Genomic DNA, 16,471 nt, shown 5'->3' on the forward strand with positions numbered 1-16,471 from the left:
GGGTATGCACGTATTCACGCTACTCTTGAACAAAAACCCTGTTTATTTAATTGACATTTTGTGTCCAAAACTTAAAATGGAATACCTAAATACAATACCTTGGTAAACTATAGCAATGTCTTTTCCATTTCAAGTCAAAGACATTATACTCTATTTCCATCATAGATTTAGAATTACACACAGATTTAGAATTGTGATTCTTTATCTAAGATTTCCAGTCTTTTCAGTACCAGTATTATATGTATTATCTATGTTTCAGACTCTTCAGATGTATTTGACACTTGACAGTTATCAAATGTCAAGTGATATTTGTCAATTTCGTGTTTCACATCAATTCGATGTATTTGCTATTATTATCTGAACTTCATCAATTTAAGAAATATTGAAATATATCTGGATACAATGGCAATTTTACATAGGGCTTTATTTACATGGTTCATATTTTTAGTTTTCTTAATACTCTTATGCCTTAGATTAGAATCTAGGACTCACTGGAATTGGTTCATTGTTTTTATACCAATGTGGGTTTACGACAGTATTTTACTTATATACGTGTTGTTTCATATGGTGTCACACTGTAGGAATGGCATAGAGAGGTTTCGAGGAACTATAAACAAGAATGTGTGGTATATAGCAGCAATAGGACTGAAAATGGCTGCTCAAATAATCATATGCATCAAATTAGAATACACCAGGGTTAATCTACCTATTTATGTGGTCATGACTCCTATTTGGATGTTACTGCCAGTGCTTTGTGTGGAAGTGTTCATGCATTTAATAAAGCACTCAAGTGGGAGCAGTAGATACTAAAACAAGCACACTATGAACCTACAGATTTCTGCTATTTTGGACTTTAATGAACTGTACTGAAGGTGAAGCATGTGACAGGTATTGGTGTAGATAATTTTAAACTTGGCACACATTCATCGAGACTGAGTATGTTTGCACATGTCAAATCATTTGTGCCGTGGTTTGAAAATTTGATGATATAACACTTCCATCAAAGGGTTTATTTTATATTCTATTCGAAAATGCGTTCTATGGGTGATAGTATTCCTGAAATTAAAAGTTTAACTGTGAAAGAGGTGCCTGCAGGCAGTACAGCCGTGTTGAATTGTCACAGCAATGATTTAGACCATAATTTTATGTTTTGGTTGTTCAATGGTACAGATGTGATTGGACCAGGAAATGTTTATAATGAACAGAAATATAAATATGAAGTCCTCTCCGGAAAGCTCCATATTCATGTAAGTAAAAGTTCATGGCTAATTTTCTCAAGGTTACCGAATGTCATTGGCTATAAATAAAGTCCATTAGCAGTAGACAGTGTGTCTCACTAGTTTCTTGTTGTATTTTTTAGGATGTTTCTCCAAGGGAGTCAGGGTACTACCACTGCATATCAAAGAAATTGAATGGCGTTGGGTACACTGTTGGGCAGGTTGACATGATAGTGACTGGCTCAACATTCTCTGCTATAGATGCCGTCAAGCTAGTAGCTATAGTACTCTCTATTGTAGTAATAATTGGCTGTGCTGTACTGTATTATAATTTAAGGAAGGACTGGAAAAGATATGATGGCAGGGCGGTGTTACCAGGTATTGACTGTAATCTGATATAATTACAACAAAAATCAATTACTAACAAGTTTAATCTACCCAGATGCTTTATAATGCTAAGTTAGGTTGACTCAGTCTTAACAAACCTTACAGTAAATTTTGAAAATAGTTTTATTTTCAATTTCCAGGTTTTGTTTTTTTTGTAGAATTAAAATAATAATGCATAATTATTCTTCCAGTGGATGAAATAGATGATGATGATGCAGATGGAGAAGGTGATGAGATATATAACCGTACTACCACACCAACTACTAGTCAACAACGGCCACCCAGTCAGCCGGCCCCAGGGCCAAGCAGGAACCTATCATCAGAACATCTTCTATATGGAATAGATAATCAGGGCTTAGACACAGACTTCAACTCAGTGTTTGAAAATATACAAATAAAGTCACCACAGGCAAGTCTGATTTGAAACTAGCAAATTATATAAATACTTGTGATAAACTAGTAAAACTAATAACTAACTAAGATAACTCATAGTAAAATAATTGTAATTCTTAATGAATCTTCATTTTTAAGTATTGTACTAATATAATGTAGTTGTAAGATTATACTGTGAATTAAAAGATGTTTTTATTTTAGTTTACAATTGTATTTTATTTACTTATTAATAATAGTTCATATTAGTTTCCATAGCACAGGATAAAGAAAATTAAAAGGTTACATCAGCAGCAGTACTAGCATTGTTCTTATCAGATTGTATGGACTGGTCATTGGTACTTAAAGATTGTGGTGTTGTGTCCAAAGTCTCATCTTCCTCGTCATCACCATCAATTTCCATTTCGAAAACACGCACTTTTCTGTGAGTTTTAGACAGAACAACTGCAACTTTACGACCACCCGACACTGCTATTCGGAAACCATCCATTTTATCCAATACTTTGAAAACTCCTGGCTCTATTAAAGGCGATATGTTTTTCTTGTTTAGTTTGTCGTGAAACAGAAATTGCTTTGGTTTTATGGCCCATTCAGGAGAATTGATTAGTATAATACCTAAAGGCACTTGGATGAAAATAGAATTCTCGTCATTACGTGGATGCTGTGTAAGAACTGATAAATATTCTGAAGAATAAAATTGTAAATCGAGTACTGGTATCATCTCATCATTTGGCTTTTTATCACCAAGTATGAGAGTTGAAAAAGTGTACTTCTGACCAAGTAAAGCACAAGCTTTCTCTTTAATCTTCACTGACATAAAATGGATTCCATCATTTACATTCATGGAGTCAATGTATGCCATCACAAAGCCATTTTCGGACGCATAGTAAGCTTGACAGATTCTCAAACATTCACTAAGCTTTCCACCACTTTTGTCTTCATAGCATTTGATGTTGTATAAAGCAGAAAAATATTTGCTTGTGTCTTTTTTGGCAACATCAAATACTTGGTTAATAGAAGACTTCAAATGTTTTTGTTGTTGAACTAGTGAAAACTTTTTGAATTCTGTTAATGAAAATATAGTATCATTATCCTTCAGTAGGCAGGAGTTATCTTTGAGGAACTTATGCCAGGGATTATCTTCATCATCAGGCAAGATGGTAAGCTCTTGATCTTCCAAGTATTGGCCTAATCTTTCTAAATTAAATTTAACAGGTTTTTCTGGTAATCCCTCATTACTGTCCACTTGAACATTGTCAAAGTTATATAAGAATTCAGCAATGTGACCAAGTTCCTGCTGCGTTATTTTAACAATTTCGCTAGGTGTTTGTTCACCTAGCAATCTGACAATGACTACAAAGAGCCAACGGAAAAATGCCTTGTAGTTCCGCATAGATGTGTCGATCACCTGTTGCAACTCCAGACACTTGTTGAGGAATGCACAGCAAGCCCTTATGGCTTCAGTCACAGTTTGTTCTTCAATACCTAGAACCTGAAAAATAAGTCAGTCATTTAAAATATATTTTATTAACTTGTTAATCCGAATTAACCTCCTCCCTTAATGGTAAACTTAGGCGACTACCTTCCAGGTTGTTAACATTATGGACGCGTCTGTGGAACATAGACGTTCCGCAAACTTTGGAGAAGTGCCAATGTTAATAAAATGCCATTGGGATAGCGACCTTTAGCATTTTTGTATATTTAGTGATAATATGTATCATTATGTATTCTTACCTTATATCTATCTGGTATCCTTGTCAATCCTCTAAGTTCAGACAGGTAATAAGTGAGACTTTGGCCTACAATATTTACCTGCTTCAGAACTAGTTTCTGAATAGTTGAGTAACTTAGCTCAATTGAGTTACCAAACTTTTTTAAATCATTTACTGTTAACTTTTGTAGCAGACACAGCTCTAATTCATCAGATGGAGTTCCTGAAATAATAAATGGTAAGTATTAGGAAGTTGCAAATTAATATAATTACATTAACACAATTAATAATTCCCATCTAAGGACAAAAGCTTTTAACAGTGGTCCTCCATATGTTTTAGATAGGAAGAACATTTTGTGACTTATTTTTTTTTTAAATAACTGTGTATAAAATTTCGAAAACAAACATACCCAACATAAGTAACTCCAGTAAATCTGCAGAAACACCACCTTCCGGCACTGAAGCTGCATAATCAGCCATTTTAGTGTCCATCTCTAACAGAATATGCTCCCAAGCTTCAGTAATGGATATCATTGTTTGATCAAGGTAAGAAGTCAACCGCACAATCTCACTGTGCTTCTTAGCAACAACATACATTTCTTCAGCATATGCAGATAAAACACTAGTGTTTATTAAGGATAAAAGGAGATTGTTTGTCAGTCTATCAATGTATACAACTTGCATGAAACTGAAGTCATCTGACATACAGATATCCAGGATATTGTATTCTCCAAAATCATCTTTTACAACTTGTGCTAGATGTAGTGTACCATAAGGGTATCTACCAAAGATGTTCATGTATATGTAGCCATTACCGTAACCAACTAATAACATATTCAATTGATTGGGAGCCTGGATTTCCTTAAAATCCTTAGCATTCTCATCTGTTGCCTGATTTTTGTATTCACCAGTTACTGGTAAGTTTTGAAGGAATATTGAAGCATCATCCTGCAAAACCGGAAATAGTAAATATTATATAAATTATAATTTTTTCATCTTCCTATAATATATAATCCCATAATCCATCATCACCATAGGATGGGGCTGTTTCTTGGTATCCAAAATCATCAACAAAGTCTTGTAATACTTACATCCAACAGAAAACATAACATGCAATCAACTTTTTCTTAAAGAATATATATATGTAAAAGGAATATCACATACATAGATGTTAGGATCGGTCGCACCCTCGAGAGTATCAGCTCTCACAGCCCAAGTTATGCATGTAATTCCAAAGTGTTTAGAGTTATCAAACTCATCTAAATTTTCTTGCTCCAAATCATATTTATCTAAGATTTCCTTATCTTCTATATCCACAATATATACAGCACCCGAACTATAACCTATTGCTAGAGCCTGAAATGACAAATTGTAAAATTCTAGTGAGTTATGTGAAGCTTCCAAATAATATATAGGCTAGAATATTTCTTATAATATAGTAGCATCACTACTATATTATAAGCCTTTGCCCCATTCTAGCCCATTTATCATTGAATCTAATTTCTTTTAATAGGATTTATTAATTTACCTTTCCATCAGGCCTCCAAGCCATAGCTCGAACAGTAACTTTTTCTTTAGGAGGTGGTAGGTTCCATACTTTTTGCCAGTGTAGTCTATGTATTTGTACTTCTCCTAGAATAAACATAAATTGCAATTGTTTTAATAATTCCTAAAATTCAGTGTACAATACCATATAAGATATCTATATGGAATTATTATGCTTGATGCAATATGAAAAGTATCGAATTTTATTTAAATGAAGGTTGAATGAAAAAGATCAAAAGAACAACAAAAATGTTCTTTTATTAGAACTGCCTGAAATTTCGTACATAGAAAGTATAAGAAGATATTAACGTGTTTACCTTTAAAATTGCTCAGAGCTAGAAGATCAAGACGGTTACTCCAAACCATAAGATCAACTTTGTAAGCAACATGTCTCTCCCCAACTTGACGCATTCCACAGTGATACATTTTGAAATAAGTTCACTGTACTGATTTAAATATAATCATCCAATTCTGTACATGCCTGCGTATACAATTATTTGATAGTCTTTAAACAATAATTGCTGCTAAATTGGTAGCGGTAGAATCAAAACATCTCAGTAAACAGTAATGTCCGTCAACGGCATTAAAAAGTGACACTAGCTTACTAGTGACAGACACAGAGGGACAGTTTAAAAAAGTACTACGTTTTCAAAAATCAATGACTAGATTGTTTTTCAGATTTTTCATCTACTTCTTTTTTGACGTTGATTTAATTTTTGATTTTTCTGAAAGTAAAATAAGATTAAGCTACCTTTGGGTACTCCTGTTGGTATAATTTTTCTAATTTTCTTAGCGAAAACAAACATGAGACAAGAGGAACACTAGCGAGGAGTAAAGTACTCTGTGGTAAAGACAATAACAGTGTTATCAGTAGAGCTATCAGTCTTGTCAATTTGACGTTATAAACAAGCTGTTTCAGTTCATTATCTTTATTACCAATGTTATTAACATATTTCAGTTTATTTACAAATATTAATCGATTAAAGTACTTAAATAAATAGTAATACCTAAATCAAAATTGAGATGGCTACTTCAAGTACAATGAGGGAAGAGTATGAAGACTGCATTTCTCAACAAATAAGCGAATATGAATTATTGAAATCTATGTATCCTAATCCGGGAGAATTGATATTAAACGACAAAAGTGTAATAAATGAAATGAATAACTTTTTAAATAACAAGACAGAGAGCATTCCTGGTCATTTAGATTTCAAACTCAATCTTTTAATAGAAGAACTCAAATTGAAGTTAGAGGTTTTCGTGAATTTGCACAGTTTGTATCCAAAAAAGGAGCCAGAAATTTATGTAAGATGCAATAATATGAATAGACAGAACGAATCAAATTTAAACTCGGAGCTCATGAACTATATTAAAGAAAACAGTTTTGGGGAAGTTTGTCTCTACACAGCAATCTCTTGGCTGCAAGAAAATGTGCACAAATATAATATAATTACAGAAAATACAAGTTCTAAAGCAAGCGAAGTCAATGAAACTGAAGATGAATATGCAAGACTTTGGATATATTCTCATCATATTTACAATAAGAGGAAGAGAGATGAAATAGTAAAAAAAGCTCGGGAATTAAAATTAACAGGATTTTCCTTACCCGGCAAACCTGGCATAATATGTGTTGAAGGTTTTCATAATGACTGTATAGAATGGTGGAAACACATTAAAGCTATGTGTTGGAAAAAAATTATGATTAGAAAGTCTGAAATATTTGATGTCAGTGAAAAAAATACTTATAAGAAATTTTCTTCTTTTGAAGAGCTTATGTTTACAAATACTCTTATTAATAAATGCTCACCAATGAGTGAACTATCAAAACTACTTCATGATCGGGGACTTGGCCCAATTTTTAATGAATTATTTGGATTAGGTAATGATGACTGATATTATTATGTTCATTAAATTTTTTTGATAATTGCGAAATATTGTTTTTTTTTTGGCACCCACACCCAAGCTAAATCTTTCATTTTTGTGGGATTAACAATATTATCTACACAATTTATTGCTTTATCTATTGTTTATGTTATGTACTTAAATTCAACAGTGCACAGGGTGAAAGAGCAAACTGATAACAATTTGATATTAAGACTGAGTCAATGGCTTATTTTATATTATATTTTTCACTATTTTTACACAAACTACATAAAGCCACCTATACTTAATTTTTTTAGGTAATTAACTAAAGGTAAACAATCTTGGTGTGTCTTATTGTCTAAAAACTCAGTTTAAAAATAAAACTTGACTAAAACAAACGTAAAACAACAATAAAGATTACCAAATGAAATATATCAGTTGTTTATTTATTTAACTACTTTTGCCAACCAGTCGTATCACGCGATGGCGGGATACGAATCCAGATGAGCTCTACGTATATTTCGCAATACTCCTAGCGACTGGGATTATTGTGAAATCACGTCCAGATTCATACTGGAATACAGCCCAGGATTTATTATCTTCTCCTGGGTTTTCGGCAACAATGAGCTTTGACCGTTACTTCTTGCTTTCTAAATGTCTCCACTTCAGTAATAATGATGACTGCAACCCAAACACAATGACACGATCGGAGGCAAAGCTTTTTAAGGTGCGTCCTATTATAGATCATCTTAACCAGCGGTTTCAACACTATTCAACAGTTATATATTTTATCACAAAATATTGCATTAGACGAAAGTCTGACTCAGTGGAAGGGTTGGTTAGATATTAATCAATTTATCCGAAATAAAGCAGCATCAGTCGGAATAAAAACCTACGAGGTTTGTGAGTCCCAGTCTGGCTATTTGTGGCGGTTTGAAGTGCACGTAGGGCATGACAAACCTCCACAAGATAGTCCTTTGTCTGGGGTTGTGCCGGCACTTGTGCTTAAACTTCTCAATGGTCTTGAGCACAAGGGCCACACGGTTTGGATGGACAACTTTTATAACTCTCCTGCGCTTGCGCGAGAGTTAAAGGTACGGGGATTTGACTGCGTTGGCACTCTTCGCCTAAGGGAATTGGTCGCAAAACACAAGCCACCTTCACCCTCAGCAGGTACAGCTCGACCAGTGGGACATTTTCCGGCTCAGTATGACTTTCTGGCCGGAAAACAACACGAACGCCAGCGCAGATTTTGCGTTGTATGCAAAAAACGTACAACTGCATATTGCAGGCAGTGCAACGTTCCACTGTGCGTGTTCACCTGTTTTGAGCCACATCACACAAACATTATACCTACACGCACAGCTACTCAGGACAGTAACACACAGGAGTCTGAAACGCTTTATGTCGCCAGTTCAGTGGGAATTGGGAAGGTAAGTATAACTCTGCTAACTCTTGTATTCTACAAGCAATATCCCACGAAATCAGGACTATATTTGATATTATCATTAGCTATGACTGCAATATTCATTTTTTGTATTAGCAAAAATTTATAAAAGTACTTATACTAAATGTGTAAATATCAACTACCTACGCAAATGCAGTGGTAAATTTATCAAAAAAAAAACATTCGATTTAGCGTTGAAATCATTTTGTAGGCAGCTCTCTGGTTAGAATTTTGAAATATGGGTGTTTTAAAAAAAATGACCGTTACGTTACCGGAATGTGGCCGGAATGCAATTTTTTTACCTATGCAATGCAATGTGTAAAGTTCATATACCCCAATTAGATAAAAATGTTTGGAATGAACGTTAATATAATAAAGTTAAAACAAACACTATACTCATGTGAACCATACCTTGAAAATATGTTATACGAAAAGTCGTACCCATACTTTTTAACCTCTCAGGTACCAAAATGAACCATTTTTTACTACTTTTATCAACTTACATCTTGAAACATTTCTTAGAATTGTAGTTTTCCGTTGATTTGTTTTCATGATTTGAGACGAGCAACTCCTACTCAAGACATTTATAATAATATAGTGCTGTGATACTTTTCTAATTCATAGTTTATAAGCTTAAGTTCCTAATAAACAAAACATCTTAGTCCATATCGTTATAAGTCATTTAAATTCTAGATTGAAATATACCCAGTTTTGAGGACTTGTTAAGTGGCAGTTCTCTAGACTATATTTTAAGAACATGTGTTGTGTAAAAAATATGTATGGTGGCCCTAGAAGTTTGAGTTGTATTTTATACCTAATGTGATAAGTTGTAAATAAAATATTTTATGAACTTCCAAATATTGTTGTAATTAAAATTATAACCGAAACTTATCTAGATATCACAGTACCCTATATTGAAAGTTCTATGTAAGCTTTGTACATGAACTTTCCAAGAACATATGGTCCAAGTGTGTATATTTATATGCAATAAAGTATAAATAAAATAAAGAAACAAGATTTTCAACTTGAATTGACTTGATTCCTACAATATACGGAGGAAATCCAGTTACAGTGCCTGTGGGGATCCCGGTATAAATAATATTGAGTATTGAGTATAACAGGTGAAGCAAAGCAGCCCATTTTTCGAAATGGGCTAATGTCATTCAACATACGAAAGGTTAAATCTCTGTAATTAATTCATACGAGGAACAATTTTGTTGAAAATTAAACACTTGTTACTCTTAGCTTTGATAAACATTAACGCCATTTTATTTAAAAAATATTTGAAAATAAGCATATTTCTATACAACTCGTTATAGTGCGTTGGCTTATTAATTTATTATAACGATTGTTTTATTATTAATAGAAATTTGTGAATAGGTACGTATTTTAACAAGACATATAACGAAACCAAACGCTGGTGAACGTCTCCCAAAATATGACACAATTCTAAATACTGTCACTACTGTCAGTCACATGTCATGTTGACATGTTATCAGGGTATCCTTTTTGCTAGCATGGCAATCGATGTTTACAAAATTAAATATCTATTTTCCACGTAATCATACTGGAACACGAGAGGATATTATTGTGTTATCATTAGAGAAAGTTTACAACAAGACTTTTAGTTACAGTTCCATATTTATTACAGATCTTCCTTGCCTGGGATTACCGGCTTATTGACTATGATTCCCCAAATAGTAGTTATTGTAACCACGGTTAAATTACTTTTTATACCTCTGTAGTAAGTATCTGTTCTTATACGCATACAGTCAATTACTATTTTACCAATGCTTTGGATATCTGCGTAAATATTTCCGCTATGTTGTTGTGGCTTCGTTGCGAAGTTTTCTTATCAGCTGTTGAGTTAAATTTTATTGAACAAGGGCCTTAACCGATTTGTTTACAAGTGAGATCTTGCCATAACGTTAATAAAATATATTTTCATTTTCAGCCATTCAACAGATTTTGAAGTCCACAGAAACTGGCTGGCAATAACTCATAATTTGACCCTAGATAAGTGGTACTATGATGAGACATCAGAGTGGACATTGGATTACCCACCTCTGTTTGCTTGGCTGGAGTTTGTTTTGTCTTTCATAGCAAAATACTTTGATCCTCAAATGCTGTACTTGACAAACTTAAATTACAAATCTGAAATGACAATACTGTTCCAAAGATTGTCTGTTATAGTTCTGGATTTTGTTTACATTAATAGTATAAAGAAGTAAGTACGCAACAATTTTCTATTAGCTATAAATATGGCAATTTTTTACTCTGAATGTTGTTTTTAAATTATTCCTTTGGGACTTGGAATTAAATGTATATAAGAACTATGTACTACACAGTGTCATTATGCATCTGTAGATGAAGCTTTATTTATTTGTACTTTATACACACATTGAATTCTGGCGGGTGTGACGCAAGTGAAAGAAGCTTGTTTTTTTTAAAGTTGGATGGCTGACACAACAGCACAAAATCTCTTATTAATTTACTTTTTTTTTTTCACAGCCTTTCAACATATGTTGGCAATGGAAAACTTCTGGTGTTCATATTACTGGTCACGAGCCCCGGCCTGCTAATGATAGACCACATACATTTTCAGTATAATGGATTCCTCTATGGTTTACTTTTACATTCCGTATCACATGTAATAAGAGTAAGTATAATTTTTTATTGAAATGCATATAATGGCAGTAGAATAAATAAATAGCTTTATTTTATGTGTTAAATTGTCCTGTTACTAAAAAAAGATGTCTTGTCATGTCCCACCTTATTGAAAAAAGAGAAATAATAATGGCCATAGTAATGGTAATTTAAACCTTTGTGTTTCAGAGTAATAACTTGACAGCAGCCTTTTGGTTTGCAGTTCTATTGAACTTAAAGCACATATTCTTGTATGTGGCCCCAGTTTATATTGTGTACATGTTCAGAGCATATTGTTTCACAATATCTTCAGTTGATGGTGTACATACTCCTTGGTATTCATTCTCATTTGCTAATCTGTTTAAACTGGGGTTCACTGTACTCTCTGTGGTTGGACTTTCTTTTGGACCTTTTATACAACATCTTCCACAGGTAGGATTTTTATACAGTCAAAAAAATGTTTTAGAGTATATAACAAAATATTGCTTTGCATATAAGTTGTTTGAGTGTTAAAACTCAAGCTTTTTAATTTGCCTAATGATTGTTGCTGTTTAAAGTCAGATCTTTGACTATAAAACATGTCTACTGTACTGCATAAGTTTCTGTGTTTCTGTACTGTAACATAAATACATAAAATCTTGAACTTAAACATTCTTCAAAAATTATAACCTTAATTAAGCACTACTTTATTCACTTTTTTTACGAACAATATTGGATATCTTTTATAATGTTTAAGATTAAATGATATTAATATCTTATTTCATTTTAGATAATGTCGCGATTGTTTCCTTTCAAAAGAGGTCTGTGCCATGCATACTGGGCGCCTAATTTCTGGGCACTATACACATTTGTCGATAAAGTTTTACTACATTTAGGTAAGAATTAATTTCATTTTATAAATCACTTATTATAACTATTCAAATATTTCCAAAATACCTAATGAGACCTTAAAGAAGAAAAGACACGCGGCTTTGCATGCATGTAGCGTGATTTTGTATTTTCATACTATACCGTTTTTTCCGTAGAAATTTAATATTGACAAATAAAAAAATAAAGTAACATTGACCATCTATCTTTAGATTATTATAGCTTATAATATAAATGTGCATATTTTCAACTTTAGCAATCAAGTTTGGCATACAAGTGAAGAAAACTGAAGCATCAATGACTGGTGGGCTGGTGCAGGAGTATGAGCACTCAATCCTACCTACAATAACGCCGACAGTCACGTTTGTACTCACATTCGTGACTATGGTGCCGGCACTCATCAAACTGTGGTACCTGTGCGCTGACAGACGATACAGGGTGTTGAGTTTCGTCAGGTATACCATTTTTGTCTATTATGTATTACTAGCTGCTTCTTGCGGGCCCACCCGTTACAATCGAAAATGATTCCACGGGAACATAAAATCGGCATAATTATAAACCATCTGTGCATCAAGTTTCACCTAAATCCTTTTAGTGGTTTTTGCGTGAGAGGAACAGACATCCACACACACAAACTTTCGCGTTGATAACATTAGTAGGCTTTGTTTACCTGTTTTTGCTGATGTTTATATTCGCAAGTCAATTTTAGTTCATGATGTTTTTATTAATTGCCTTTAAATTCTTTTAAATAAGATCTTCTTTTAGGTTAACTCAAATTTATTCATGATCTGTTTAACCAGGTGTATGGTGGTATGCGCGGGCTGTTCCTTCTTGTTCGGCTGGCATGTTCATGAAAAGGCTATTTTGTTAATACTGATACCATTGAGGTAAGTGAACAAATACAATACAACAAGTAAGACTGCACGGATAACCGAATGGGGTCACAGCGACCTCGCCAAACCCATAGTGCGCGTAATGTCGCGGGTTCGATCCCCGCACGCTTTTGGGGATCCACGAATGCTTGTTTTAAGTCAAGGTTGTGTTCTGGCCAGGGACTTGAAAATTTTCGAGACCTCCTCGACACAAAGATTAAATATTTTCATGCGGGAGATACCCATCAAAGGAAAAAAGAACCTTCGCTAATACAATATCTTAGCGACAGACATAAGATTTTTGTAATTTCAAAAAATGATCAGTCTTAATCCAGTATTTTTCACAATAAACCTACTTTTGTTTTCAGCTTCTTAGCCGTGCTGGGGGACGTCGACGGAAAACAATTTCTTATTCTGACAACAGTCGGTAACTACTCACTATTCCCCCTTTTATTCCCAAAGAATTTGTTATGTATAAAAATATTTATATTGTTAACTCACGTAGCTATAGCATTTGTGAACATTCCTACTTTGTATGAACCAGCTAAGGTGAAGGGCGGGAGACGAGTTCGTGTCTTACGGCTACCTTTGTTAAAGCAAACCGAGTCATTATACCTCTATGTTCTCATAATTCTATGTGTTTACGAAAACTCCCTTCACATTTTATGGGGCTTTGACAAAACGTTACCTTTTCTACCGTTAATGATGACTTCAGTCTATTGTTCTTTCGGAGTCATATATGTCTGGATAAAGTTCTATTATTATTATCTAACATTCAATGTCAGTAAAGTTCCCACTTTATGTTCTGTTAATTTAGCACAAAAATATAAAAAGACTACTTAATGTTTAGAATAGGACAGAAAATGTTGTAATTATTGTTATGTTTTTAATTTGTTTATGATCTCTCGCATTTAATAGGAAGATATGAGATCAAAAAAGAGCAAAGAAATAATACTTTAGATGCTTAAATATTTTTCTAAGCCTGTTAATATAATTACAATAGTTTAGAGAGAAATAAGTCTTAAACGAAAATGTAAAAAGAAAGCTTGTTAAAATTACTGATTTAAGAAATGTTTTAGAATGTAATACGTAAGTTTAAATAAAAATGTAAATACATTGCATGGCTCGAGGTTTAATATTATTTATGTATAAAAAAGTAAGGCTTGTAAATATTGCTGCTTTGCTAAGAAACTGTGTTGCAGCATTTTTTTTTTAAAAGGTACGAGTGATTAAATGAGTACAATAAGGCTCATGTTTTTATTACATTTTGTATGTCCCTTTTTTGCAATTTAACATTGTTTTGTATTAAGTAAAATTCTGCCAGATCTATGTTATTAAAGTTTTCGTATCATAGGTTATACATATAGAGAGATGATTTATTTTATACTTACTGTATTATGCCCAGACGGCTTTTTTAAAGCGGGTTATATCGCTAGGACATCAATCCCTCGGGGGTAGTGTCAGACTCTCTACTGAATAAGCCTAAACCACCGTGCCTTTCCTACCGCGATTTGGTTTCGGTGCATGGCAATTGAAATTCTTCACAAAGCATTCTAATTTCAACATTATACTTTAGTAACAAAAAATATAACTAAACTTCACATTAATTCTTGATTCTGCATACAGTTACGACAAAAACAAAGAAAAGTCTAGGCAGAATAATAATATAAGTAGAACGTAACAATGATGTCTCGTATTTGTGTAATACAAGACAAACTCGAAAGGACACGTACGCGTGTTTACACAGAATAAGTGAAGGCGTGCGTCGATCGCGCCATGAATATTCATAGGAGCCTAAAGACAGCTCGCGCACCTTATTACACGCAAATTGAGAGGTGCGAGTTAAATGACACTTATGTGTTGTTATTAATGCTAACAGTGTTTTTGAATTGTATTAATATTCTGTGCTTACATTGTATTCGTTAGTTTTTGTACGTGAGATTAGTCGATTTGATTTTTCTTGTGATAATGCTGCTTTTTCATTTGAACCCACTGTGTGCGGTTCGACCCCTGCGTTTGATAAGCATTTGTGTTCCAAGACTTGCCCAGTCCAATCCAATCTTCCGACAGTTTCAATCCAAGCTTGTTCTGAGTATGGGTGACTTGAATGTTTCTAAAACCTCCGCCACAAATCCCTTAGTGGTGGAGACTTATAGGATACTTATCATATTTAAACATATCAGTGAGACTTAGTTACAAAAAAACTGTTCTCACTTCATAGCTTAAGATCACCCATTCTTATATATTCCTTCCTTACCTATCTTCTATATCGCGACTGCAGTTTTATCTCAGGCATATCCGCTGACACAAGCTTGTATTTATAAGTGCCTATCGGTATCGACTTATTCCTTCCTCGTAACTAGAGTGTATTGAGACAGGTTGACTTTCCGCAGCGATAATGGCTTATGCAGTCGTATCTAATGTCATTTTATGTACCTATAGTGCATCATCGAGTTTGCAAAGTGAATACCGTATCATATTTAACGTCTTTATGCTAGGTAGGTATATCACCTTACGCTGTAATGGTGTGTTAGAATTCGCTTCAGGTTGCAGATAGGTTATAAAGCGATGTGAGCGGTTCCTTGGGGCCATCTATGGATTAAAGTAAAACGACACCTAACAACGAGTAGGTAGTTGTGAATGGGAGACATGGCTCTTCGGCTTGGAGAGGCCATCGCGCTTCTAGCCGCATTCCGGCTTATTTGTTTGGTGGTGTTTTGAGCCTAACTAATGTGTACATAAGTAACATAGTATTGTTTTCCATTAACTCCAATTTTAGATGTAAAATTTAACGAACGGACAGGCTTTAGTGTGTTGGAGCTTAGGTACCTACTAGGTACTCTAGGTAGGGATGGTAGATTGCATATCTGAGCTAAGTATGAAAGGAGATCTAAAGGAGACAGAAGCGTCGTCCTGCGCGTCTGCCCCGACAAGGAGTGATAGTTAGGCTTTTTAGACCAAACCTTTGAGAAGAAATCCTGTTACTGGGATTAATGCCAGAAAAAAAGGAAAATTACCTATGCAAGAACAGAAATGGCCCTAGCAGTTCCGTAAAAGATAATCGCATAACACTTGCACCGCCAATAACCGAAGACAGAAAGGTTGTTGGCCTTCTGTATTATTATAGTGAAACTTTTGGCTATTCTAAGACTTAGGTACTGTAAATCCCTGATCTTGTACCAAAGGTTTATTTTATTTTTGTTGTGCCCCTGACGTTTGTTCCAAAGCCCTTGGGTGAGAAATTTTGTTAATGTGCCTATTTTGGAAAATCAGTGACTAACATAAGCTTACGTAGTTACAGTGAGGTGCTCGTGCGGTTAACCCTCTAAATAGGTACATACAAATTTCATGGTTTAATAACCGTCCAGAAATCGTAAATATTTTTCTCGTTCACACATGAGCAGATAGGTAAAGTTGTTCGTAATAGGTTCAATCGCTCGACTCATTGGATTGGAAGTTTGAAAATAAAAGTGAAATGGAGCGAAAGGACTCGTTCATTCAGATTGTGATTCAGCATTTTGTTACT

At 34.0% G+C, this 16,471-nt stretch overlaps 5 protein-coding genes across 5 annotated transcripts; 4 read left to right on the forward strand and 1 right to left on the reverse strand.

The window, feature by feature from the left end:
- Positions 1–287: 287 nt before the first annotated feature.
- On the forward strand, positions 288–831 carry LOC113508352 (transmembrane protein 60). The gene has a single exon (XM_026891329.1). The coding sequence runs from the start codon at positions 403–405 to the stop codon at positions 808–810; it is 408 nt and encodes a 135-aa protein (XP_026747130.1). The 5' UTR covers positions 288–402; the 3' UTR covers positions 811–831.
- A 99-nt stretch (positions 832–930) lies between these two features.
- On the forward strand, positions 931–2,038 carry LOC113508351. Its single transcript, XM_026891328.1, has 3 exons — positions 931–1,247; positions 1,361–1,595; positions 1,796–2,038. Exons 1-3 carry the CDS (start codon positions 1,032–1,034, stop codon positions 2,026–2,028), a joined length of 684 nt encoding a protein of 227 aa, XP_026747129.1. The 5' UTR covers positions 931–1,031; the 3' UTR covers positions 2,029–2,038.
- Positions 2,039–2,046: 8 nt separating this feature from the next.
- On the reverse strand, positions 2,047–5,899 carry LOC113508349 (anaphase-promoting complex subunit 4). The gene is made up of 6 exons (XM_026891326.1): positions 5,568–5,899; positions 5,234–5,337; positions 4,870–5,061; positions 4,116–4,653; positions 3,729–3,928; positions 2,047–3,486 (listed from the first exon to the last, which is right to left on the reverse strand). Exons 1-6 carry the CDS (start codon positions 5,674–5,676, stop codon positions 2,269–2,271), a joined length of 2,361 nt encoding a protein of 786 aa, XP_026747127.1. The 5' UTR covers positions 5,677–5,899; the 3' UTR covers positions 2,047–2,268.
- Positions 5,900–6,093: 194 nt separating this feature from the next.
- LOC113508350 (RWD domain-containing protein 2B) lies at positions 6,094–7,177 on the forward strand. Its single transcript, XM_026891327.1, has one exon. The coding sequence runs from the start codon at positions 6,274–6,276 to the stop codon at positions 7,141–7,143; it is 870 nt and encodes a 289-aa protein (XP_026747128.1). The 5' UTR covers positions 6,094–6,273; the 3' UTR covers positions 7,144–7,177.
- A 2,836-nt stretch (positions 7,178–10,013) lies between these two features.
- Positions 10,014–13,977, forward strand: LOC113508353 (probable dolichyl pyrophosphate Glc1Man9GlcNAc2 alpha-1,3-glucosyltransferase). The gene is made up of 8 exons (XM_026891330.1): positions 10,014–10,304; positions 10,515–10,787; positions 11,072–11,219; positions 11,396–11,638; positions 11,976–12,081; positions 12,330–12,528; positions 12,874–12,960; positions 13,314–13,977. The coding sequence occupies exons 1-8, from the start codon at positions 10,246–10,248 to the stop codon at positions 13,786–13,788; spliced, it is 1,590 nt and encodes a 529-aa protein (XP_026747131.1). The 5' UTR covers positions 10,014–10,245; the 3' UTR covers positions 13,789–13,977.
- Positions 13,978–16,471: the final 2,494 nt, after the last annotated feature.

Source organism: Trichoplusia ni, chromosome 2 (genome assembly GCF_003590095.1).
Source record: "Trichoplusia ni isolate ovarian cell line Hi5 chromosome 2, tn1, whole genome shotgun sequence".
Classification (NCBI taxonomy): domain Eukaryota; kingdom Metazoa; phylum Arthropoda; class Insecta; order Lepidoptera; family Noctuidae; genus Trichoplusia; species Trichoplusia ni.